The following is a 24,686-nucleotide window of genomic DNA, read 5'->3' on the forward strand; positions in this document are numbered from 1 at the left end:
GGGGGGAGGTGGGCAGGGATGGAGTGCAACCACCCACAGTCTCACGCCGCTGCCATCTCCCGTGAGCCCGGGGGGGGGAAGAGAAGCTTGCCCCTTCATCTCCTCTGTCTCCCCACTGTTCTGTCCCTGCTGTTGTAGCAGTGCTCTGCCACCTCTGAGGACTGGGGGTGGGGGGCGAAGTCAGCGGTACTGGCCTAGCCCCCCTGCTCTTTTCCCTCCATCCCCCCCATCGTGACGCTCTGCAGTCTGATTGGTTGTTTCGCTAACCAAGCAGAGTGCTCCAAGAGCATTATGGATAGACAGACAGATGGACTATGCCCTTTATTATATAAGAATAATGATTGAGGCACAATAAGCTTCCAAATTGCTTTTAAATTGTAAATATATCAATAAACATTATGTTCAACTGATACCTATGTATGTAGTGGTGTTTCATTTTAATTGTGGAAAAACATGGATTTTCATGTTTTTGATCAGAGAACATGGGGTTTTTAAACAGAGATAACCAGGATCTATGCTTATAATTCATGCTTCCCAGGCCTCTGATCATTTTTGTTCTCTGTTAGATTTTTTCCAATCCCTCCACATCTTTCTTGAAGTGTGGGGACCCAAACTGAACAGCATACTCCAGGTCAGGCATTGCCAGTGCTGAAAAGAGTGGAAGAATCACTTTCTTTGATTTGCAAGTGACATAAAATTTTTTAGTAACTTCTGTCTGCATTAGTGGTAGGTAGTGCGTGCATGTGATAAAGGCATAGCCAGGCACCTCTGTGCCCAGGGCAACTGTGTGACATCCAGAGCAATATTGGCTTTTTGTCCTCCCCTCCCACCTTCCCACAAAGATGTCTGGTGCTGCTGCCCCCATTACCCCACCTTTACTTACTGTACTTGTGATAAATTCTATAGTTCTAGACTGGAATAGAAAGCCTACATCTGTGGTTGATGAGTAGCATTACAATACTAGTTGTTGATTCATGGGATCATGTGCTGACTGTGCCTGCTTTGAAAGGATTTAAGATCTTGTTTGTAGTACCATTGAGAAACTATTTGCACATCAGCTAGTTTCAGTTTTTCAGCTTGATAAAGTAGAGAAGACCAGTCCTATTTACTACGTGTTGAAATAGTAATACATGGGGAAACACTTTCCCTGTTGATAAAGCACCCATAAGTTCAAAGCTGTATCTTTTATGATAGTTTCTTCTATTCTGTAGTCTTTCATCAGGATGACTTGTACATTTTTCCTATGCAGTCTTTAGTGAGGACATGCTTATAATGAGGATGTATATTTTATAAGAAGATATATTCAGTGTATATGTCATGATTTATAATTATTTATGTCAGAAAGAGAGAGAATTCCATGTTCCAGAGCAAAGATAAAATGGCATTGTGTACATGGTGGGGGGAAGAATGGAGGAGGTTTGGTTTTCAATGTAAACACGTAGAACAACAGGACTGACTTCACCTTTTGACAGGAATCAACAACTTTGGAATCTGAAGTAGCCCAGGTCTGGTGGGTCACAGTTTGCAATAAAAAGAACTGGCTTGAGAAAAACACTGATGACCTCAGTGTAGCACTCTCCAATATTGTTGTTTTAAAATTTGCTGATCTAACAACCAGATACACATTGATATGGCCAAACACCTTAGTTGGACACAGTCTCGGGCTTAAGGCATAGGCACATTGCCATGGGGGAGATGGTCTGAAGTTGCTTCATGAGGAATTTTACCTGAAAGATGGGATTTTGGCTGGAACTCTGTGTGAAGCAAGTCTGTGTACCCAAGGGCAACACCCCTCGGAGAATGCAGCTTTTCCCTTGCCCCACATCGGACTGATGCCATCCAGTGGGGTGGATAGAAGGAGATCTATCCATGCCCCCGCACACTTGGGGACACTGGGCTCTCCAAGGGGAGCAGTGTAGGAGCAGTTTCTTAGCTTCCCTGGATGCAGGAACTTCTTTCATGTCTTCCTTTCTAATGTCCCTGCTGGGGGCTGTAAAAAGATGCATTAGTTTAACTGTGGCATGGCATTAACATAACCCTTTTGTCAGTGTAGCAAACTTCCTATTCAGTAACCACCTTTCGCTGTAATTAACATGAAAAATGTACGCATTTCTAAGAATGTTATATTTTAGCATTTGGTGTAAAAAAGCCACAAAACTACTTAGAAGCTTTTAACTGTAATATTTTTCTTGGAGATGGGAAAATATGTATATTATTCTATAGTACTTTGTGCTAAAATATGACATATTTTTCCTGTTTGTTGTTTTTTCAACAAAAAATAACTCCCCACTCCCCTCACTCTTCAAAATACCTTTCCAGTTTCCATTATCAGATCGTGATTGTTTTTTGAAAGCACATGATTCATTTATCAAGCATCAAATATTAGGACCTTGTATGCAGTCCCACACAGGATAAGAAGTCAATTAGTTTGTGAACTTTATATTATGAAACAGTACATAATCAGTGTTGATCCTACTGATTGTTCTCACTTTGCCATTTAATGATGCCCTAAAAATGTGTTGATACAAGTTTATCAAATCCATGAATCTTCACATGAGGCTAAAATGAAGAAAAATCAATTTCAATCTCTCAAAGAGAAATCTTGGCGTAGGAGGCTGCTGAGCTGTATTGCTGTCTCTAGAGTAGTAGGGTCTTTCAGGAGAAATTCAAAAATAAAACAGACTTGTTAAAAACCAGATTGTGTTTTGTGGAGTTACCTTGAGATACTGTAAAGAGTATAAAAATGCAGTTGGAAAAAATGCAAGGGGGGAGTGGAATTTTCTTGTTCCCGTTTAGGGCCTTTGAGCTCCAGGAAATATATTTTTGCAATAACAGCATAGGGACCCACTCCTCTTGGTTCACCTTTAGGCTTGGAGAAAAACTGTTAAATGGTCTGCTTATCATCTTCGTCTATGCCTCCCCTAAAATTCAGTTCATAAGACCAGAAACATACATATTTTTAAACTGGAATAAATGGTTTCTGTGAGAGATTCCATGTAAAAATGCACGTAAATCTTTAATCTTGGCTGGTTATAGTGTCTGATTTCTAGATGCTACAAATTACTTTTAAAAGGTCAGAAAACGCAGTAGATGCTCTCCCAGTATTATTTCTCAATTTAAGTGATTGCTATGATTGCTAAAGTGATGTTGTTTGATTGAAAGTGGAGAACAGTTCCACTTTACAGTCATGAATGGGAATAAAGGTCATCTAGGAGACAACCTTTCTATTAAGGTGTGATCATGCCATGAAAAGGCTAAAGAACTTCTTCCTGGGGCTATACATGTTCTTGGTAATTTTTTCCCTTTAGAAACGACTCCTGTTCCCAAAGTATGACCCAGTTGGCTTGGTCAATGTTCTTTTAGGCTTCCTGTCACTTTTCTGCCTGACTTACCTAAAATGAACAAAAATGCAGCTCTTGTTTATCGGCTGCAGCTTCTTGTTATCTGTCACCTTTTCAGCCTCTACCTCTCTGTGCCCATTTACTATGTGTGTGGTCATTTGTGTACCAAAAATCTGCCTGACTGGATGAATACCAAATTAATCAGAGTTACATAATTCGTGCCTGTGCAGGTCATTAATCATTCATGAATAGAAGCCTTTCAAGGAAAGAGAAGCAGGAATCTTCTTAACGCATGAGCCAAATCTTTTCTAAAAATCAAAGTAGCACTTCAAGAAGGGCTGTGTTTCTTGTTCCCACCAAATCGCTTGTTATAAGCTATTGTGTATGTGCAAAATCTGCCTGGCATGTAGTCGTAATTATTTGAGGTACATGTCACTACATCATTTCTCCTTGAAAAATATGGTAACCAGTCACTACAGTGTCTGCAGTTGTGCTAGATCTTAGTTCACTTCTCATGTCTTTTTTTGTAACTCCAGCTGTTTCAGTGAAAATGTGCTGGTTCAGATGCTTTCCCAAATCTGCAGTAATATTTTACTCGAATGTAAAATGCTGTCTTTTGCTGTCATAATCTCCCTGTTTGCTGGAACCTGTGAATTATGCACTTAGCTGGTCTGTTTAACCTAGGGCTCTCTTTACTGTTATCCTTTTCTCACACGTCCTACTGGTTGTTTGATGTACTTCCTTGCTCCATCATTTCTTAACAAACTTTTCTAAGCTGGGATTCTTGCTAGAGACTCAGTTCTACCACCCCAGCTCTACAGATAGGACTAGCTGTAGAGTGACAAACTATTTACTGTAAGGAAGGGTGGTTGTTCATGTACAGCACCTCGTACACTATGGTCTAATCAAAATTGGGTACTTGGTAGCAACAAAAATGCTTAGTAGTGAACTTATGACAAATAAAACAGGTTTTTTTTACTCTGGAATTTAAAACTAGCACAGTGGTGGTTGGTGTTCGTGCCGATATTTATTTATTTATTTTTTTGTAGCAATTATGAAATATGTACTGAAGAAATGGAAGTGAACACTCTTGGTGATCAGTGGGATTAAACTGATTGTTTTTTCTATTCTTAATACCTCACTCATGTTATAAAAGGCATATATTTATATTAATAATCTATACTTAAAAGATCAGCTGTGTAAATTTGCACATGCATGTAATCCCTTAGAATTTATAAGAGCTTTCCCCAGAAGTTTACAGGTGATATTTCCAAGCTGTTGAAGGGATTGGGTTACCAAGTGCAATTAGAAATCAATAGAAACTTAGTGTCTAAATCCCTTGGTCAGTTTTTTGTCATCTCAACCAATATCAGTTATGAATTATGCTAAATTTTCTGAGACTTCGTATACACCACAGGATTCCTTTACATCGTGAGAAACAGTCAGCTTCAGTTGCAAGTTCATTTCTTTTCTGCTTCCCAAGCCAAGAAAGTAAGGTTGGATAGAAATCACCCTTTATAAAACAATTTAAATGCTATGCACAAATTATATTCATGATAAAGAACAAGAATCCAGTTATAGCAAACTGACATTGAAGTGTTTATTTTCTTTGCAGACTGCATCCTCTGCTATTAAAGGAGCGATTCAGCTGGGAATAGGATACACAGTAGGTAACCTCACATCTAAACCAGACAGAGATGTACTTATGCAAGACTTCTATGTAGTGGAAAGTGTGTTTCTACCCAGGTAAGAGCAATCTTATATAATTAAAGAGTTTTATGCTTTTATTTGCTAGATAATTTTTCTTTTCAAAATAATTCTTATACTAAAACATGATCATAATAGGCTTGATGCAGCAGAACCACAATGGTTGCCTGAAGAGAGGATATTTATAACTAGGGGTCTACTTAGCAAGCAGAGACAAAGCAATTTTTGTGGCTCGGCCGTGGCATGAAGAGTGGATTTCACATGCATTTCCTGGTGGCCCTACCACTCACCGCTGCTTGGTAGAGAGGCAGATACTGTATAATATAATAGAAGATTCCTTGTATACCTCCTTAAAAGATAGTGCTGCAACATTTTTACTTCACTGACTGATGCCTTCACTTAGTCTACATCACTAGGAGACAGTAATGCTCAATCATTACTCTATTGCTGAAGTGATTGTCACGTTGTCTTTGTATTGCAGTAAGCATTGTGACTTCCTAAAACAGAGTATTATATGAATTAAACGCTGGGGATTTTTAAGTTAATTTAATGGGAAATCATGGCCAGTGCCATATTTCCTAGCAATTGTGGGCAATGCCATTTTTCGTGGTTTCCGCAAAAAACACAAAACTGTGAATTAAGTAGACCCCCATTTATAAAAAAATAGTGATAAGATTATGAGCCTATTTGAACTAGAAGTGTAGAGTTTGTAATTTGTCTGAAAATGAGAACCAAAGACTACACATACCTTTTGTATTAACTAAGGCCACAGCTGAAACTAATTGTTGTATGTAGTCAGCTCTGCAGGTGGTATCCACATGTTCAAGACATTATACTGAAATTCAGCATCTAGTTCAGACCCTCTGCCCCGGCACCTCTGTAACCTTTGATAAGTCAGGTACTGGCCCACAAAAGTATTTAAGGTTCTAACTCCAAGTAATAACCATGGGAGGTAGGTGCCTAGTGATTTAGTATCATAAATACCTTTGTGGATTTTAATATCTTTATGCCTTGTTTTCCATCTTTAATAGGAAGATGATAATAATACTTGCATCTTGCCACAATATTGGGAAGAATAATAATATATGAGAACATCAGGCTATATAGTGATGGGAGCAACGTAGAAACTTATTAACTTACCTGTAGGTTTATAGACAGAATCTATTTATACATTGAAACTGTAAATCAACCTTTCTCCCACTGGGGACAGCTTTCGGTATTTGAACACAGACAGATGCATATATTCTTACAGCCCTGTTTAAGGGACAGTGTTGTAGAAACACATTCATCTTAATGAAGGAACTCGAAGATAGCTCAGATGCCAGTGATATAAAAACTTTGTATATAATGCCCTATAATTTTTTCCAAGCAGTTATGTAAAATGTGCATGTATACATGCATATACTTTATATGTAAATATGTATATAATTAAGCATTTGTACACATTCATAGATTGTAGAGTTGGAAGGGACCACAAAGGATCATCGTGTCCAACCCACTGCCCCAGGCAGGAAAGAGCACTGAGGTCATACAACCCCAGCCAGGTGTCTATCTAGCTTCCTCTTGAAGACCTCCAAGTTAGGTGAGACTACCCCTTGGCAGCCCGTTCCAGATTCTGGCTACATTTACTCTGAAAAATTTCCTCCTAATGTCTAACCTGAATCTACTCTCCACTAGTTTGTACCCATTATTCCTAGTTACTTCTAGGGGTGCCCTGGTAAATAGCGGATCTCCGATTCTCTGTTGTCCTCCCTTGATAAACTTATAGGCGGCTACAAGTTCACCCCTCAGCTGTCTCTTGTGAAGGTTGAAGAGATCCAGATCCCTCAACCTCCCTATATAGGGTCTTGCACGGAGGCCACTAATCATTCGAGTGGCCTGCTCTGGACCCTCTCTAGATTCTCCCCGTGCCTCTTGAAGTGCGGTGCCCAAAACTGGACCCAGTACTCCAACTGCGACCTGACCAATGCCACATAGAGAGGGAACATCACCTCCTTTGATCTATTGGTTCTGTTGAACTATATTACATACGTGTGTGTGTGTGTGTGTGTGTGTGTGTACCTTTTTCATATATATATGAAAAAGATGAGAACAGTATAGGTTGAGATTTTTAAAAACAGGATTCTAAATTTAGGTTCGTAAATTGACAGACAAGACTTTTTCTGATTCTTAGAAGTGCTGCATACTTAATACTTTCTATTTCAGTGGGAGCAGCTTGGATATTCAACACTTACAGAATTCAGGCCTGCTTACCTAGTTGAGTACATATTGAAGTTCAGAGTTTGGCCCACATAGAATATGCATGTAACCCCACAAGATCTTTCTGAAGAGCTACATTCCTAGAAATTATTTAAATGCCATAACAATAAAATAATGTCTAGGATAACAGACATAACTTCCTTTTTTTTTAAAAAAAAAAAAAGGAAGTTGTTGTAAGAGTTGATTTTATTTGATGTAACTCCATTTTGGAAGAAAGAGACCTGGGAATAAATTAATCTGTGATTTTTCTTTAGGGAAAGACAATAAGTTAAACTACTGCCTGGGAAAAAAAATCCAGTCCTTACACAAGATACTGTAGTTTTTGCAGTGAAACAAGTTAATTCTGTTGCTATCTACCATAAATTTTGTATCTACTTTTTCTGTGTTCCGTATTTTAGATTAGGACATACACCAAACACAAATGTTTTTCATGTGTCAGCAAGAAATTTTTCAGACCACAAGAAACTACTTATCATGCCTGTGTTCTTAAGTATAATAAAATTTCCCTGTTCTAAAAAACAAAATACAGTAACAGCTATCCTTGAATGAGAGTGTTGTGAGGACAAACAGACATGAAGATTTCTATTGATTATGTTGCCTTTCTGTAAAAACCTCTGAATTCTCAATAGCAAATGAAACTTACCCCCAACCTTCCTACTCAAAAAACAATACAAAAAAACCCTACTCCAGAGACATTTTTAAAGCTAAAATTGTAAGTGGAAGAATCCAGTCTCCAAGCCCTCTCTCTCTTTCAGCCTATATATAAAGTCAAATCAGGACGTAGTGTTTTGAAAGTTGTAATATGTTTCATTTTAGCCGATAGGAAACCAGCCTACATACATACTAGCAAGTAACATTTTTCCTGTGTTTCTCTGAGGGTAGGGAGAGAGGACAGGTTTCTTTTCTTTTAGATTGGGAATGCAGCCAGGAGGAACATCTTATGTGTACTGACACAGTTTATTGTTAAAAGCTGTAGTATCATCGTCCTGCCCAGTCATCCAGAAATATAGGACAAGGAAATATATATAATAAAGGCAAGCTATAGCCAGGGGCAACAAGTAATTTGACTTGACCTCTAATACAGCTAGCCAGTAAGCAAAAGCACGTTATACAGTGAGTCATCTTGACTGAAACAAAGGCTCTTTCTGCAAAGAGTACTTGTTGATAACATTCTCCCTCTATTAGAATCAGAAGTAGCTTATCCATCTCAGTCTGTTAAAAACAACCACTGAGTCTGCAATGTCTGTGCATTTAGTGCGTCTAGTAGATGGGAAGTTTGGTTCTGTCTTGGTGCAATTTGCATATTTATCAAATCTTTCTAAAATGGAACTAATGAGTATGAATGGCACGAGTGTGATAAATTCCAAATCCCTGAATAATGATAAAGGACACTCATTTCTATCACTGTCTTGAATGGTGAGCCTCCCCCTGACTCATGAAGGTGTAATGTAGGTTTATTTCTGAGGCATGACAATATGTAGACTGTCAACTTCAACTGGGATAAAAATGGTAGTTGGAGTTTTGCTCAAGGCAGAAGGAACATGTACTGAAATAGAGCATACAAAAATCGAGGAACAGTCAACATTACAGAGAAATATTAAGCAGAGGTCTGTTTAACAGATATTTAAATTACTCTACTAATGAAGCCGAGACAACAGAAATGACATGAGAAAATATATGGGCTTATAATGAAAAAAATCTGCTTAACTTATAAGCCAGCCATATTCTGTTCTAGTTTCGGGCTCCACAGTTATTTAGCTGCATCCCTATGTAGAGTGGTAAAGTGGGTATTTATAACCATATGTTCTTGTATACAACATGCCCCAAATGCACCTTGTTTTTTTGCAAGGCAGAATGTAGAAAGCAAGATTTTTTGAGAGGCATAGATAACTGGCTGTAACACAGCACTGCCTTTTCAACTTGCTGAGCCAGATGCAAGCAGCAACCATTTTGGCAGCTGCATGGCATGCAGTGTCTCCAGGAGCGCTGCTTTTTCAGCACAGAAAACAGCTTCCTCATTTAATACATACAACACAATTTTGGGGGCCTAATTTTCAGGGGAGGAGTGCATGTCATATGTGAGAAAATGATTGATATATACATATCATACATGTTCAGTTCACAACAGCCATTTTTTTTTTATCTTCACTGCCTGTCCTGATGTACTTACTGTCCTCTTCTTTGCACCCAGACCTGACAGAAGCAATAGAAACAAAGAAGTGGGATGCCACTTGTTTCATCCATGTGTATCTTAGGTGCTATATCCTGATAGCAGTAGTCATTGTTATAATGGTGATGCTAGAATGAGCCCAGCCTACTTCAAATGCACTTAAATCAAATATCATACTGGTTACAGTATCATGTAAGAACAAAACAAGAAAAATAGCTCACAATTATGTATACGATTAATCCTTGGAGTTTTTTAAGACTGGGTGGACAAAACCTTGGCTGGGATGATATAGGTTAGCAGTGGTCTTGCTCTGAGTAGGGGGCTAAACTAGATAACCAGCTGAGGTCTCTTCCAACCCTAATTTTCTGTGATTTTATGATAATCAATATCAGAAAAGAAATAATCCTGGCATAGTTCTTCACCTGTCAAGTAAACTTTTGTACCATCTGTATGCTGGTTTAGTAACCATAGCAAAACACATTAGCATAGGATACCAACGGTCAGAGACTCATGATCCAAAAAGGATGGAAGGGCAAAAAGGGTAAAATGATTAGGTTAGAGTTAGGTAAAGCATAATGAACCAAATTCTGCTGGGTTACGCTGCTGTGGATAAGGAATAATGCCACAGATTGCAATGCAATTATTTAATAGTTATGCTGATGAAACTAATGTGCATCTGATTCAGTGCCACTGTGAGTTACATGTTTGTTCCAGACAGTCAGTTTTAATGAGTAGTCATGTCTTTCCACAATGAATAGTTATAAATTGCTTAAAGCAGTGTTTTTTTGCCTTTTTCATCTGTGGGCTGCTTTGGTAATTTTGAATGGAAGTGCAGGTCCCTTTGAATTGTAAGTTGTGGGAATTTGCATACTTTTGATTGATCATAGTCCTCTTTTGTGGACCCTTTAGACATAGTCTGCAGACGCCCAGGGGTCTGGAAATGACAAGCTGAAAACCACTGGCTTAAAACATCGTTTTTTGTTGGCAACAACATCTCTGAAGGGATCGAAAGCTACTTAAATTGCCTCTACTCATTAGTGAAACTTCCATTTTTATCTTTAGGATGCTGCAAGACAGCCAGAGCTCTTGTTTGTGCTGGGCTACCCAAACCAAAGTTTACAACATGCTTTTTTTTTTTTTTTTTTTTTTTTGAGGGACAAACTGTGATGTATCAAGGGGGTCCAGTGCAATAATTGATTCAGAACCAAAGTGTGTGTTAGCTGAAATGGTAGTGGACTTCTTTGATAGAAACGTATGTTAGTTTTGCCTTGTGCTTAAGGCAACTGGCCTGGCACATGATGCCAGATCATTATTTGAATCGTATGGAACTAACCTTGGAGCCAGTACAAATAGTCCCTTCCCATACTTTACAAATGCCCCTGTACAAATCTAAAGCTTCTCTTCCCACTGCTGGAACCACTGGAGTTATTCCAGAAACAGTGATGATCATGGCTGAGCTGTCAGGTGGAAGAGGTCCTCTGCAGCCTAACTGGTTTCTGTCATTATTCCAACATGTAGGAACTTTTCTCTTTATCTCAGGGTATTGAGGGGACAGTATAATGCATGCTCAGTGCTATTAGTATTCTTGGACCCAGTTCTATGTCATGAGTTAACTTTTAGAAGTACTGTTTTTATGACTCAGAGCTGCTCAGCTGCAGTACTACCTAGTAGTATTATTGATTTCTTTGCTCTGTAGCAGTGGTCTCCAACCTTTTTATAGTGAAGATCACTTTTTGTAAGTAAAGGGCACCCCGGGTACTGTCTGCCCCACCCTAACCCCCACCTGCCACTCCCTGCCCCACAGCAGATTGTGGGGCCAACAGTCATTTTTGTAGGCTGACAGTGGCAACCTCCCATGCCTCTAGCCCAGGAGACCCAGTAGCCCCTCTTCTTACCACTGATTGGCTGCAAGGACTGTCTGTCCTACGATCCCACCCCTTACCACTAGTTAGTGAAGAGGGGTAGGGCCTCCACAAATGGCCCTTGCATGATGAACAGGACCACATGACAGACAGCTCTTGCTGTGCTGGCAGCCCACCTCCCGGCAGGCTGTGTGGCTGGGCCACAGCAGCCACAAGGGCTGCTGGCTTCCTACACAGAGCCAGCATTTTAGTTTTGGTAAGGTTTTTATTTTTTTCAGGGAGCCTGCCAAAACCACAGAGCCTGTGCTTTCTTATGGAACCTTTCCGCAAAAATCACAAAATCTCTACTTTGGTAGGTCCCTAGTTGTGATGAAGTCTCAATCTCTTTAATACCAGAATTAAATGCATCTTAGCCTAGATAAAGATTTTACTTGCCCAGGATCACCGATAAATTCAAAGCTAATGATAGAACTCTTTGCCTATCCAGAGCTCTAAGGTTAGGCACAGACAGTCAAAAAGTCCGAGGCTGAATCAATTCAGTCTTTGCAGGTTAGTCTAAGCTGCACAGATTAAACTGAAACAGAAGTGAGCAGACATTTACCTTTGATTCAGGAAACGCAGCCACATGCCTGCAGTGGCTCAGGCCAGAAGCTAGGGGGGTGCTAGAGCACAGGTCTCTGGATGTGTGTTTGCTTCCTCTTCCTGATGCCCTTGAGGTCTCTGGAATTTGTAGTCCAGAATTACAGTAGCAGCACTCTACAGGGTTGTTCATCACTTCTTCTTCCTGCTTCCAGGTGCCCCTGGGATTTGTAGTCCACAGTTGCAGCCAGCAGTAGGTTTGAGCAGGGGAAGGGGTGTTTAACTGCCCCACCCTGGCGGCACACTCCAGCCAGGATTTGTCTGGGGGAGGTCAGTCAGCCCTCACTGCTCCAGCTAGGGAGCAGAGGAGCGGGGCCAGCCCTTCTCTCTGGAGCAGACAGCACAGCCCAGCCCAAGGCTGAAAAGCATGCTGGGATTCTGGGGGATTGTGCTTTAACTTGAACCTGGAAGGGATCTGGGACAGAGGTTTCATAAACTGGTTTCACCCAGTTAAGTCAAGTCTGATACTACATTCAACCAGGTATATCGTAAACCATTTTCAGCCATTTTGAAATTGGTTTATATGCATTGAGCTTCTATTCTGTTATAGGTTTGAACCAGTTTCAGATCACTTTAGCTAGTTTATGTGCATCTTCTGTCCCTAGCCCATATAACTGTTATAGAATAGACAGGTTGGCTCCTTTTCTGTCTTTGTATATTCTCCCATATTTCCCCTTTCTTAGTAGAACAGTAAGTATTTAAGATGAGTAGAGAAAGGTACCCCTTGGCCAGGTACAGAGATTTCCCCCCAAAACATCTTTTTTTAGGCTGAATTAATAGTTTGTGTGTAATTCACTTCTCATGTGTTACTTCAGCCCTGAAAATTGCTGAATCAGAGCCTGAAATTTTTAAAAAATGATACAGGAAAGAGTGGAAAGGTATAAAAATTCAGTTTGATCAAAAATGAATGTTTGTTGTTGAGAGTTGCAAATTTGAAAGTAAAAAACAGATCAAGTGCCTTGCTTTAGATTTGGAGATCAGTGTTTTTGGCCATGGGAATTAATGTGTTTGCTTCTGCTCCCTTTTTTCTCCCACCTATCAGTTCTTTTTTTACCCTCTTATCTCTAGCCACAGGACTTCTGAAGGACTTCCTTTATCACAATACTTCTGCTTTTAGAGGCAGTTAACAGGGTCTCTCTCTCTCTCTCTCTCTCTCGATAGATATACATACACACACACACCCTTCTTACCTTTACCTGCAGCTGTGACCAAGAAAACTACAGGGTTTGTCAAACTTTGTTCTTCTGCACTTGAGCTCAGTATTATAGTCCTATAAAACATTCCCCTTAGGCACTGAAGGTGAAAACTGTGTAGTTAATGGAAACAGCGTGGTATAGTTAGCTGTTCTGCGTACTCGCAATAAGAAGGGGGAAGTTTTAGAACGATGCCATCCATCTCTTTCAGGGACTTGGGGCTCTTCTTCACATGGAAATTGCCTGGCATAGCTGTAGCAGTAAGGTTTCCCTGGCTTTTTGCTGTACATGTGTTCCTGGAACATAGTGTAGAACTCAAATTCGTGTAAAGCGACCCCACTTTACAATATAACAAACAGGGATATGTTCCAAGACCTCGACTGTATCCCAGTCCTATTTCTACCCCTTTTTGAACTTTGGTACTTGCCAACAGCAGACAGTACACACAAGCACAAGGCATAAAGGGGATGGCAACTACAGAAAATCATGTTGCAGACAATGAGCGGGGAGCACAGATCCACACAGGAGACTATTTTGGTGTGCATCATCCCTACAATGTGCTGCATAAAGCAGCTGACTCTGGGCTTCCACCACACTGATCACCATAAGAGTAAATTTACCTTGCATGTAATGAATTTTTGATATACAAAGGGTCATCACATAAGAGCAAATTTGCACATACAGAACCCACATAAAGCAAGGGGAACCTGTATAAGCTAAACTGCTCTAGCTAGTCTGGAATAGCTATTCCACTACACATTTTTCAGCCCTGATGAAGTTACAGCAGTTCTACCAGTGGTGCAAGTTTTCTTTGCCACCACGTTGTGACTTTCCCACTACAGGGAGGTGAGTAACTGCTGTGTTAACCCCAATGCCACCTCTGCCACTGCTCACCCCACAACCATATCTGCCTCCAACCCACAAGGCTCCTTGCTGTCTTCATCTGACCTGCGAAGAACCCCACAATCTGGATCCAGCCCATGGAAGCGATCAAGCTTGACGTCCTTACTCCATGTAGGCAGAAAGCTTAGCTGTCAGCTTTAACAGCTCTATACTGAACTTATATAAAGAGATTTTTTTCAGAATCTCTTGTAACATAGTCAGACTTGTCTGTCTTTTCACAAGAGCAATGAAAAATATGTTCCTGCCACCAGGACAGCTCCCCCGACAGCTTTTTTTTCCCAAATCCCCAGAGGCAAGCATTTTTCATGAAAAGGTTCTAAACTTTTTTAATATGGATAAAACCCTTTGTTCTTAAAAACTTTTCAAAATAGTTTGCTTGATGCTGGCACCCAACTTAGAAAATTTTATCCCAAATAGGTTCATGAATATAGGCTGTATCCATGTCAGTGTAGAGGCAAAGGCATCCAAAACTCTTGAGGAAGAAACAATATCTTTTATTAGATCAACTAGATAGTTGCATTTTATTTTATTTTTTTCATGCTTTCAGTCTTAAACACCCTTCTTCAGGCAATGGAGAAGTCAAAGATTGTAAAATTTATCCCAGGTAGAAGCAAAACTTTATATTGCACAGGAGAGCAGAAGGATGTTATGGGTCTCCTGGAAGGAAAAGTTCAGTTTTGTGATTTCCCTTTTCTGTGCATTTTAGGAGCAACAGCCACTTAGAGGGAATTGATTTGATATTACAGGTGTGATGTATGTACAGTAAAATCCACAACAGAGTTCATTTAAAATAACAGGCTTTCATGAGCTGCTAATGACACTTTTCAGTGCTTCAAATATATACCAAAATTGTTATACACTTAGGAAAAAAGTATGACCAACTTGTGAGTTTCCTGGTGTAGTGTTTCCAGCCTAAACTTTCCTCGCTTCTTTTTGTCCCATTAGGTCCTGCTGGAGAGTCTTTAGCATTGAGATTTGTGTAGGCCTTGAAAACTTGTTTTATACTTTATATGCAGTTTCTCATTTTTCCTTAAATGAGTTGATGGATTTGTTCCATCACAGTATACTTCTAATATATTATTTTATGTAATATAATGTAGTGTATAAGCACTAAGTAGTCAGATTGGCTATCGTTAATGTATTTTAGGTCATCTGTTTCAGTCATAGTAATATAATGTAAGGTAAAATATTTTCTTATCTTGTTTTTATGTGCACATTTATAACTAGGTATTAAAATATTGTTGTTTTATATATAACTGGAAAAGTGTAAAAAGAGGTAAATCGTAGATGCATATTTTATGGCTGAAATAGTCATATAAAGGTGTTACAGGAATATAGGATTAAAGGGGTCCCCCTGAGTCAAAGAGTCTAGTTCCTTGCTAGCATGGACCACCCTACCTTAACCTGCCTCTTTTATGAATTAATCAAGGCATGTTATAATTGTCTGGTTGATTTGATGGTTGTTTTTACCATTTGCCCTACAAGCACAAAATCATGTATAGAGCCAAGTATGCCAGTAACTGCTTGGAAACTAAAAAATTAATAAAAAATTGTAGTATGGAGAGAGCCTACAGTAGTCACTTAATCAATTTAACGGGGGAGAGTAACAAAAAGACTTTGAAAGCTGAAGCATTGATAAACAGTACCTTTAATCAACAGAAGAAGTGTTTGATGGAAAAAAATAGTTTCATAGTTGTTAGGGGCAGGAAGGGACCTTACAGGTCCAGCGCTGCCCTGCACATGGGCAGAAAAGACTGCTGGGTTCAAATGATCCCATCAAGATGGGCATCAAGACATTTTTTGAAGGTCGCCAGTGTAGATGACTGTACTGCTTCTGCAGTGAGCCTGTTCCAAACCCTTGGCACTTGGCTTGTTATTTCTGGTGAGTGGGAAGAGATGTTCTGGTGAGCATTAGATTCCATAGATTAGCAATGGCATAGATGTCTGAACCCACATTTCTGACTTCTTTCCCTGCCTTTTTTGTTAGGACTCTTATATGATTATGGTGCGTGACATTTAACGAAGAACTGGCTGCCAAAAGAAATAACTGAAAATTTGATGATATTTGCTGTTTTTTGTCTTTTCACTTCAGTGAAGGAAGCAATCTCACCCCTGCTCATCATTATCCTGACTTCAGATTTAAGACCTATGCTCCTCTTGCCTTTCGGTACTTCAGAGAACTTTTTGGTATCAAGCCGGATGATTATTTGGTAAAAAAAAATTAAAGTTTTCCTCTGAGCTATGAATAATTGTAATGTAAATACTTGTTCCATAACAACTGAGGAAGATGGCATTAATGATGCCCTAAGGGATATAAAAAGCTTTCTAGGCTTTGTATCATGTATGTTTGTGTGGTGTTGGGGGAAGGGGGGGGAATTGTGAACGTGTGTGTGTGCGCGTGTATGTGCATGCAATGCATAACATTTATCAAAACGTTTAATTCTTCAGCTTTCAGTTGATTGCTATACAACCTACCATGTTAATTAATCAGAGTATTACTGCTCATTCAGGTCATTATTTTGACAGAATGTTATAATTAGGTTGAAATACTCGTGTGAATTTTGCTGATTGAATTCTAATTGAGAGCTCTGGTGTGTTAATTGCTTTATTTATTCACTTAATCGGGAAACTGTTTGCCTACAAATGTTCTGACCTTGACCTGGAAAAAGACGACCTGAGAAAAATGATGTGCTTGTAGAGATTGTTTTTCTGTTCCATTCTCTGAGATTCTGATTTCCAGACTTAATAAATGGCAATCTCTTTCGCATGTGCTTACATACGCACAGACACAAAAATATAACAACTTTGCTGTTGGGCAAGAAGGGTCTTTGACTTTGGCAGTGAAGGACTGGACCAAGATTCAACTGGAAAAGGAAATGGAAAGGGGTCTAGTGTAGAGTTTCTTTTCCATTCATTGTTTTGAGAGAGCAAGATCATGTTTTTCAAGTTTTCTCGGAGTAGCTCCACCAAAAGCAGAGAAACTCAGTAGTTTTTTGCTGCTTGTGCTTTAAAGTGTTTTTTTGAAAAGTGTGTGGGTTGTTTCTTTAGCAAGTTAAGCCACTAGATAAATTATAGAAAAGGTAAAATGATTTACTAGAATCAAAATATTACTGGATCATATCTATCCATTTGTATCACGTGATACATTTCTCTCCTTTTTGACCACCACATTTGCTAGGTTGGTTTTACTTTTATTAGAAATCCGCATGAGTATCTGGCATTCATGCATTTACCCCAGTGTTATGGCATTACCAACACTGCAGGGCAATACGTTTATTTGAAAACAACTTTCCATTGGATTATTTGTACAAGTTGCAGGGAAATGCAAAATGTAGGTGGGCAAAGCTCTCACAATTTGCAGCTTGTAGAAGTGCAGCTGAACGTAGTTTCAAGTGGGAGTAAATTGCACCAGTGTATACTGTGGCTTACAAACGCTTTGCTTGGTAGGCATTTGTACCACTTCAGTTATTGCCATGGATGGCTAGGTCTTGGGAAAACTAAGGCAACTCCCTGTGCAGGTAATGCCTTATTTTCAGTTCTGCCTCAAGGTGCAGCTAATACCTTATTTTCGGTTCTCCTCCCCTTGGGTTCAGTTAGATACATTTTGTGCAAACAGAAATTTATGAATATAAAGGGTCAAATTCATTTCCACTGCAGGAAAATCCTGAGGCATTTGCCTGCATCTAGATTCGAACAGTTTTTTTTTTTGTTTTTCAAACTTTCTGATCAAAGCTAGGCCGCAGGCATGTAACCTCTAGGTGTTCTTTTATCCTTTCAGCTGGAATGGCAGATGTGGGATGGCCATGTGTACAGTGGCATGGTTTCTAGCACTGCTGCTAACTTTTTTTGCTGCTTAGGGAGTTACTTTTTAGAAGTTGGTTCTGTTGACATTTTAAATATGAGTTCCCCATAGAAAACCTCTTGGTTCTGTCCTTGTCTTTCATACAGGGCGTGATTCCAAATTCTGGTATTTTAAGTACTTGCTTTTTCAGGTTGCAGTGTATGAACAAGGTGCAGTGGGATTGTCCTGGTTCCCGATTTTAAAAAAAAATTAAAGGGAAAAAAAAAAATGGAGAGAGAAATCAAAGGAAAAATAATATCTCAACACCACTAAGTGGATTTATATTGTTAATTTCCCTTGGCAGAGCACAGCTGTGTTGTAGCTTTGCCTTTCTCCAAAAGGTACAGCGGGGAAGCACTGCAGGAAGGAGGATGATGGGAATAAATACATTTGAACAGCTTGTTCAAATAAATGGTGATTGGAGAGTATACAGAATGTTGACATTAGGTAGGGCACCTTGTTGATCACAAGCTACTCAGCTGGTTTCTTTAAGTCTTGGACAAAAGCTGGGTGTTGTTTTGGTTGAGTATAGCTTCATTGATCAGGGATATATTTAAAAAACTAAAGCAAAGATAAAAATCAGATTCCTTCTTCTTTTCCCCTCCATGAGTAAAATCCTCAAATCTTAATTTATAGCTTTGCCCATGACCCATTTCTGTATTTTACAATAATGTAAGTTCCATATTTTAAAATGTCAAACAGATTATTTTAAAAAAAAAGCAATAAAAGATATTACTCAAGCTGTGTGTTCTGGTAAGATGAGTGAGAAATGTGTATTGAACCTGCTGTAAAGATTTGCTTGAATTGAGAGCCAATAGTATAATGTACCTCAAATTGTCATACTAGTTAATTTGTGTGCTATGTGCAAAATGTGTGCCACACTAAACATTTCAGCTAGGAGCAAAGTTCACTTTTAAACTACATTTTCTTTTCTTTTTTTTTCCCTATGTTTATTTTCTGCTCCTTATTCTCAAAATCAGAGTAGTAGGGCTGAAAGAAACTTTGGAAGGTCTCCTAGTCCAGCCGTCTGCTTAAAGCAGGATCATCCCTGACTTAACCATACTAGTCAAGTGTCTGTCTCACCTACTTTTGATATTTTCCAAGGATGGAGATTCCACAATATATGTGCCTTAGCAATACCTACTACCCAGGTCCAGATAACCAAATCCTTGGAATCTATGGCAATATTCTGCTTCAGTAAAACCAGGTTTCAGCTCGAGAGTGTTTCTTACTGTGAAGCTAAGCCCTTCTCATCCACTTGGCTTGATATTCCTGGTGAAGAACGGTTGTTCTTTCAGCTGTAAAAAGACAGGAAGCATGCTGCTACTTATATTATTTATTCCCTGTTGTTCAAATCATTTTTAAACTACAGTTATTGTTTTAAGTATAGTTTTGTTTTAGGGACTCTCTCTTACCTAGTGGCTGTGTGCTGTAATTTCAGAGTGTACGAAATTGTTGGTATTAACTACACCTGCAGTTTTAAATAGAGGAAAAGATATTCTTGATGAAGGTTTTTTGTTATCATATTTTAAACTAGCTCTTAAGGTTAATAGAAATGAATTATCCCATTTTGGGGTTTGGAGAGAAGAGATGGATACTAAGTGTTTTATATAAATGACACGTGAAATATAAATTAAGGTTCATTTTATAAATACATAGCTCTTCTATTTTCTCCTGTAGGACACCTGATTCCATTAGCAGAGTACCGTCTTCTGTGTTTCTTTAATAAATGCAAATTACAATACTTGATCTTGAGGGAGAAGGCCTGTATAAGTAAATACATTCTAGATAATGATCCTTCGCAGCCCAATTTTTATTCCATCTTTTGAACTCTGGTTTACCACATCTGTATCTTAAGCAAACATGTAATAAGGAGATGACATTAAAGTTCATATTAGAGTTAGTATTCAGTTCAGTCTTTCAAAAGAGGACTTGTGCCTACATGAGACGGAGTTAGAAATTTTTATTCTATGCCTAAATTCTGTTAATATGTGCTTTTTTTTTTTCTTTTTTTCCCCAAAGAAATGGCCCGTAAACAAAGATTTCATCTCTAATATCATCTCAGGGCTTGGGATTCAGAAATTCCAAATATGCTCAAATCTGGGCCCAATGCTATCCCCATTTTCCAGGTATTTTGTGCCACTCAGGGGACAAAGTGGCCAGAGTCTGGCTGCAACTGACTGGTTGAAATTTCCCCTGGTGTGGGAAAGCTCTTGGTAGCATTTTTGGTAGCATAGCTAGTACCTTCTTCTAATACTTCCTTAGCACAGCATAGTGGCTGTCATAGCCTAATGGAACATGCCTGTGCCCTGCCAAGTCTCAACTAGTGAATGGTTCCCACACACATTTATTCTTATGCAGGAGCCATGCGAGCTTGGGAGTCGGGAAGCAGGAGCCATATGGCTCCCATCCCTGCCTGTATCAATTATTATTACTTGTAAGTTTATTTTGAAAACATACCTGCATTGGCAGAAAATCCCATTTTCTCTCTCTCTCTCTCTTTATTTTGTTATTTTTTTTTACAGTATTCAGTCTGCAGTGAACCTTTGATAGAATTATCCAATCCTGGTGCCAGTGGGTCCTTATTCTTTGTAACTAGCGACGATGAGTTCATCATCAAAACTGTTCAACACAAAGAAGCTGAGTTTCTTCAGAAGTTGCTACCGGGTTACTATATGGTAAGTAACTGATGATGGTTAACTTCTGAAGTCACAAATTTTATTTCTAAACTACAACTTCATTCATCTTCCTCTAATTTTAATAATTTTTTAGCCTTACGTCCACCAGGAAGAACTAAAGTAAATTAAGCTTGTATTCGAAATGCTTTAAAGAGACAATATCGAAGTGCAAATCATATAAAATAATCCCTGTCTTTGTTCTTAATGAATTAGTATTAAAATATAAATTTTTTTTTCTCCATTTGCTTGCTTACCTTTTGCATGGCAGTCAGAATAGGGAGAGAAACCAAATCAGTCGGCTTCGCTTTCTTGACTACTTTTTATCTACTTTTCTCAGGCATTAGTGCAATGATGTCATGTTGGGGGGAGAGAAATTCTATTCATAACATTTTTTTTATACTTGCTTTTAACAAGGCCTATTTTGGGGTTTACATTAACTGGACTGTGTGCATTGGTAGTCAGTGAGGTGAAAAAATTGACCATTGGAAGTAAATTGAACCAAATTTTCAAAAAGCCTTTCCTTCCTCAGAGCTGCTGAGTTCCCCATGTGGGAGGCAAACTTATATAGTGCACAGAGCCTCATACTATTACGACTATAATGAACAGATGTATATTCCTCTCTCTATCTCCTCTTTTTAAACTACTTTGGAATGGTTTCCTTGTGTCTTGGAATCTTAAAATAATTATTTCCCAGTGTCATTGCTGAGCTCAGAATGCTGCTGGTATTTCAGTCATTCATGGCATCAGAAGGAACAGGTTTGGGCCCCACTTTTTCTTTGTTGTTAATCAAAATTATCTGAGTTGACCATTATACACATTGTAAAGCAAAATAAAATCCTTGTTATTTGTGAGCATGCCTACTACCAACTTAAACGCACACAAATATTAACCAAAATAAAATGTATCTGATATGATTGCATGACCAAAGTTGTTTTTTTTTAAATGGACGGACTGTCTTGTCTTCATTGTAAACGGGAACTTTTTCCTATATCAGACTCGCAATGCAAATAATTTTCCCTTCTATAATTTTTAATGGCAATATGATACTGGCATGTATAAGGATGGTCTTGCTTTCTTTTTTCATTTTTTCTACTTCATCCTTGGCTTTGGTTGAATTTAGAATGTTAAATATACTTTGATTTTTTTTTTTTTTTTTAATATTATGATGTTATAGTAGGGATATGATGGACTTGTGCTCTATGGATGACAACCTGAACTATAATGAATGTGGCCAAAATTGGCAGTTAGTCTGTTTTGCAAAACCTAAGCCAGAGGTGAAATGGTCCTGTTTCATGCAAAGCCTGTAGTGTCCCTTGCTTAAGCATCCCTTGTAGATACAGGTTTTAGTCCAGGAGTTGACAGTCTGCAAGCCAGATGTGGTCTGTGAAGAGATTGTATCCAGCCTATGGAGCTGTGATGGTGGCTGCATTTGTGGTGGGGGTGATTCAGCAGCATTTGGCAGTGGGGGTATCCATGGTATGAGGTGCCACATGGCAGCATAGGAAATTAATAGCGTTAGGCATTGGCCTGTAGATTGAGCTTTGTTAACTTGATCTGCCACTGCTCAAATGTTACCCAGCCTTGTTTTGGTTCTTCTCTAGACTTGGCCCAACATTCTCTCATGAGGGCACATCAAGGCTGAATACAGTCAAAATTATGTTTCTGTTGTGCTCTTGGCCCAATTTAAATGCATCAGATGCAAGAGGGCAACATGCCTTTATGTGGTACAAAGTTGAGCGATTCTGTTTTTGCCTTAAAGTAATCCTGAGGAGGAAATATGGTGGTGTCAGGGATTAAAAACCTGCTGGGAGCAATAGAATATGTTTTTTCCTTTGTAGTTCCGTTCTCCCCTTGTGATTGTCAAGACTTTTGACAATGCCTTGGGCTCTGCCCTGTTTTTGGCCACAATGGTTCTGTCAAATGCTCTGCTTTCACTAGAACAGTCTTGTCACTTGACTTGCATGAGATTTCTCAAGTTTGATTCATGATGACTGAAGCAAATTGACTGGTCAGGAAAATTACCTAAAATACAAAATAATGCATCTCCTCTTTAAAGTTTCAATGTGCAACTCCGAGAAATGTGGATGTTAATGTAAAAATCTAATATCTATTTTCTTTTAGAATCTGAACCAGAATCCAAGGACTCTGTTGCCAAAATTTTATGGACTATACTGTGTTCAGTCAGGGGGCATTAACATTAGAATTGTTGTGATGAACAACGTTTTGCCTCGAGCAATGAAAATGCATTTCACATATGACTTGAAAGGCTCAACATACAAACGGAGAGCATCAAGAAAAGAGAGGGAAAAGTCCAGCCCCACATTTAAAGACTTGGATTTCTTGCAAGATATGCATGAGGGACTATACTTTGACTCTGACACATACAGTGCACTGATGAAGACACTACAGAGGGATTGCAGAGTAAGTACAGTTTTATAAAAATTGTATTTAAACAGCTAGATTCATATTTGTTAATCTAGATCAGCAGCATAACAGAAAGCAAAATTGGACTCTTAAGTCACTTAACCTGTTATAGCTACCATGTACAATTAAATTTACAAAAAAAATACAAATTTCAGTTGCAGTGGATAGAACAGTATTCTATCTCCAGCTGCTGAGACTTTTGTTGTGTAAAACTAAGAATCCATCACCTAAAGCAGCTTGTTGGAAGGCAATACAAGTAGGATTAGGGCTTCAGTTTTGTAATTAGGGATTTTATTTGTATTGTGCAGTGAGGCATAGCAAGTAGAATTGTGTTCTTGCCACAGATGAAGATATGCAAGCATATCCACACTGTATGTTGCTTGGTAAGTAAGTCCCAGAATTGGCTGACAGAAGGTGGTAAAATAAATAAAGGCCTTGTGACACCTGTTTCAAGCTTAATTTTGGAGCATAGTTCCTGGTTCTCATGCTGTCAAGGTAGAGAGCAAAATATGAGGAAGCTTTGAAGGAAGAATAAGAATGTCTGCCCGGTTGCTTTTTAGGAAAGCATTCTTACTAGCTCAGGGAATGGGATTAGTGATTTTAGGGAGAGCCACACTCAGTCCCTTGCAGTAGAGGTATTTGCTGTTAAATAGGACAGCCTGACAGAGCACCAGAGAAAACCAGGGGGAATGGGATGAAGCTTCAAGGCATCTGGGGGGCCTGCAAGACAGACTGTAGAAGAAAAGTCAGTTTTATAGGAAACCCATATGTTCAATAGGGAAACAGATACGTGAGTGGGATAAGAGTACACCAGTCTGTTGTCCTACTAGCATGTGTACTACAGTACTGTCATGCCTTGTAGTTGTCCATGAATACTGTCTTTTGTTTAACAAATGTGGGCGTCTGCAATGGCTTGTGCTTTGTATGTAAAGCCGGGTGATCTAACAATCAGCTGCATGCTCCATGTAAGATGTTTATCCAATGCAGGGCATTGTTCCTTAGCATCGCAGGGCACATGTCCTGAGCTCCTGCCATCACTGAGAATGCAGAATGCATCAGTGTGCCGCATCTGGAAATCCAGGCAGTCTTGTGCTCTCAGTTGTCAAAAGGTTAATTATACAATCAAAACCCCCCCAAAGGGGGACGGAATCTGACACGGAAAATGGTAAACAATTTGAAAGAGATAAAATTAGATTGAACTATACTAAAAATAAGAACAGTGAACAATTATTTGATTATAGTGGATAAAGTGTTTTAATCTGAACTATTTGAAAGAACAGGATACCCTTGGCATGTATTTTTTAACATATATATATTTTTTACAATATGATTTAACATGTAATGTGAACAGATCCTAAAGTTTGGGGGGGTGGTTTAAGATCACTGCTGTTATAGAAGGAAAAGAAGCTTGTCTTTGGCTGCTAATGTAACCAAGATTATCACTTTTGTAGGTGTACCTTCTAATGAATCCCATATATTTGCATGCAATTTCTGTTTAACCACTCACTGCAAAACAAAATATAGTCTCTCCTTATTCATGGGAAGGATAACAAGGAAAACTAAAATACGGGTTGAGGGGCTGTCTTGAACAAGTCCAGAGTTTCCCAAAGTTTTGAAAGATGTGCTTCTGCAAGTACTTTGAGGCTCTGCAAACTCAGGCAGACACTAA

At 39.0% G+C, this 24,686-nt stretch overlaps 1 protein-coding gene across 2 annotated transcripts in view; it reads left to right on the forward strand.

Annotated features, from left to right (window-relative positions):
• The window catches only part of PIP5K1B (phosphatidylinositol-4-phosphate 5-kinase type 1 beta), a 116,233-nt gene that overhangs the window by 16,060 nt on the left and 75,487 nt on the right, over window positions 1–24,686 (forward strand). For both annotated transcript variants that reach the window (XM_019555158.1, XM_019555159.1), the window contains 4 exons: window positions 4,957–5,087; window positions 16,167–16,284; window positions 20,441–20,593; window positions 22,715–23,014. In XM_019555158.1, coding sequence (XP_019410703.1) covers window positions 4,957–5,087; window positions 16,167–16,284; window positions 20,441–20,593; window positions 22,715–23,014 — 702 coding nt within the window. The remainder of the gene's footprint in view (window positions 1–4,956; window positions 5,088–16,166; window positions 16,285–20,440; window positions 20,594–22,714; window positions 23,015–24,686) is intronic.

This window comes from Crocodylus porosus, unplaced genomic scaffold (genome assembly GCF_001723895.1).
Source record: "Crocodylus porosus isolate Cpor-Errol unplaced genomic scaffold, CroPor_comp1, whole genome shotgun sequence".
NCBI classification, from domain to species: domain Eukaryota; kingdom Metazoa; phylum Chordata; order Crocodylia; family Crocodylidae; genus Crocodylus; species Crocodylus porosus.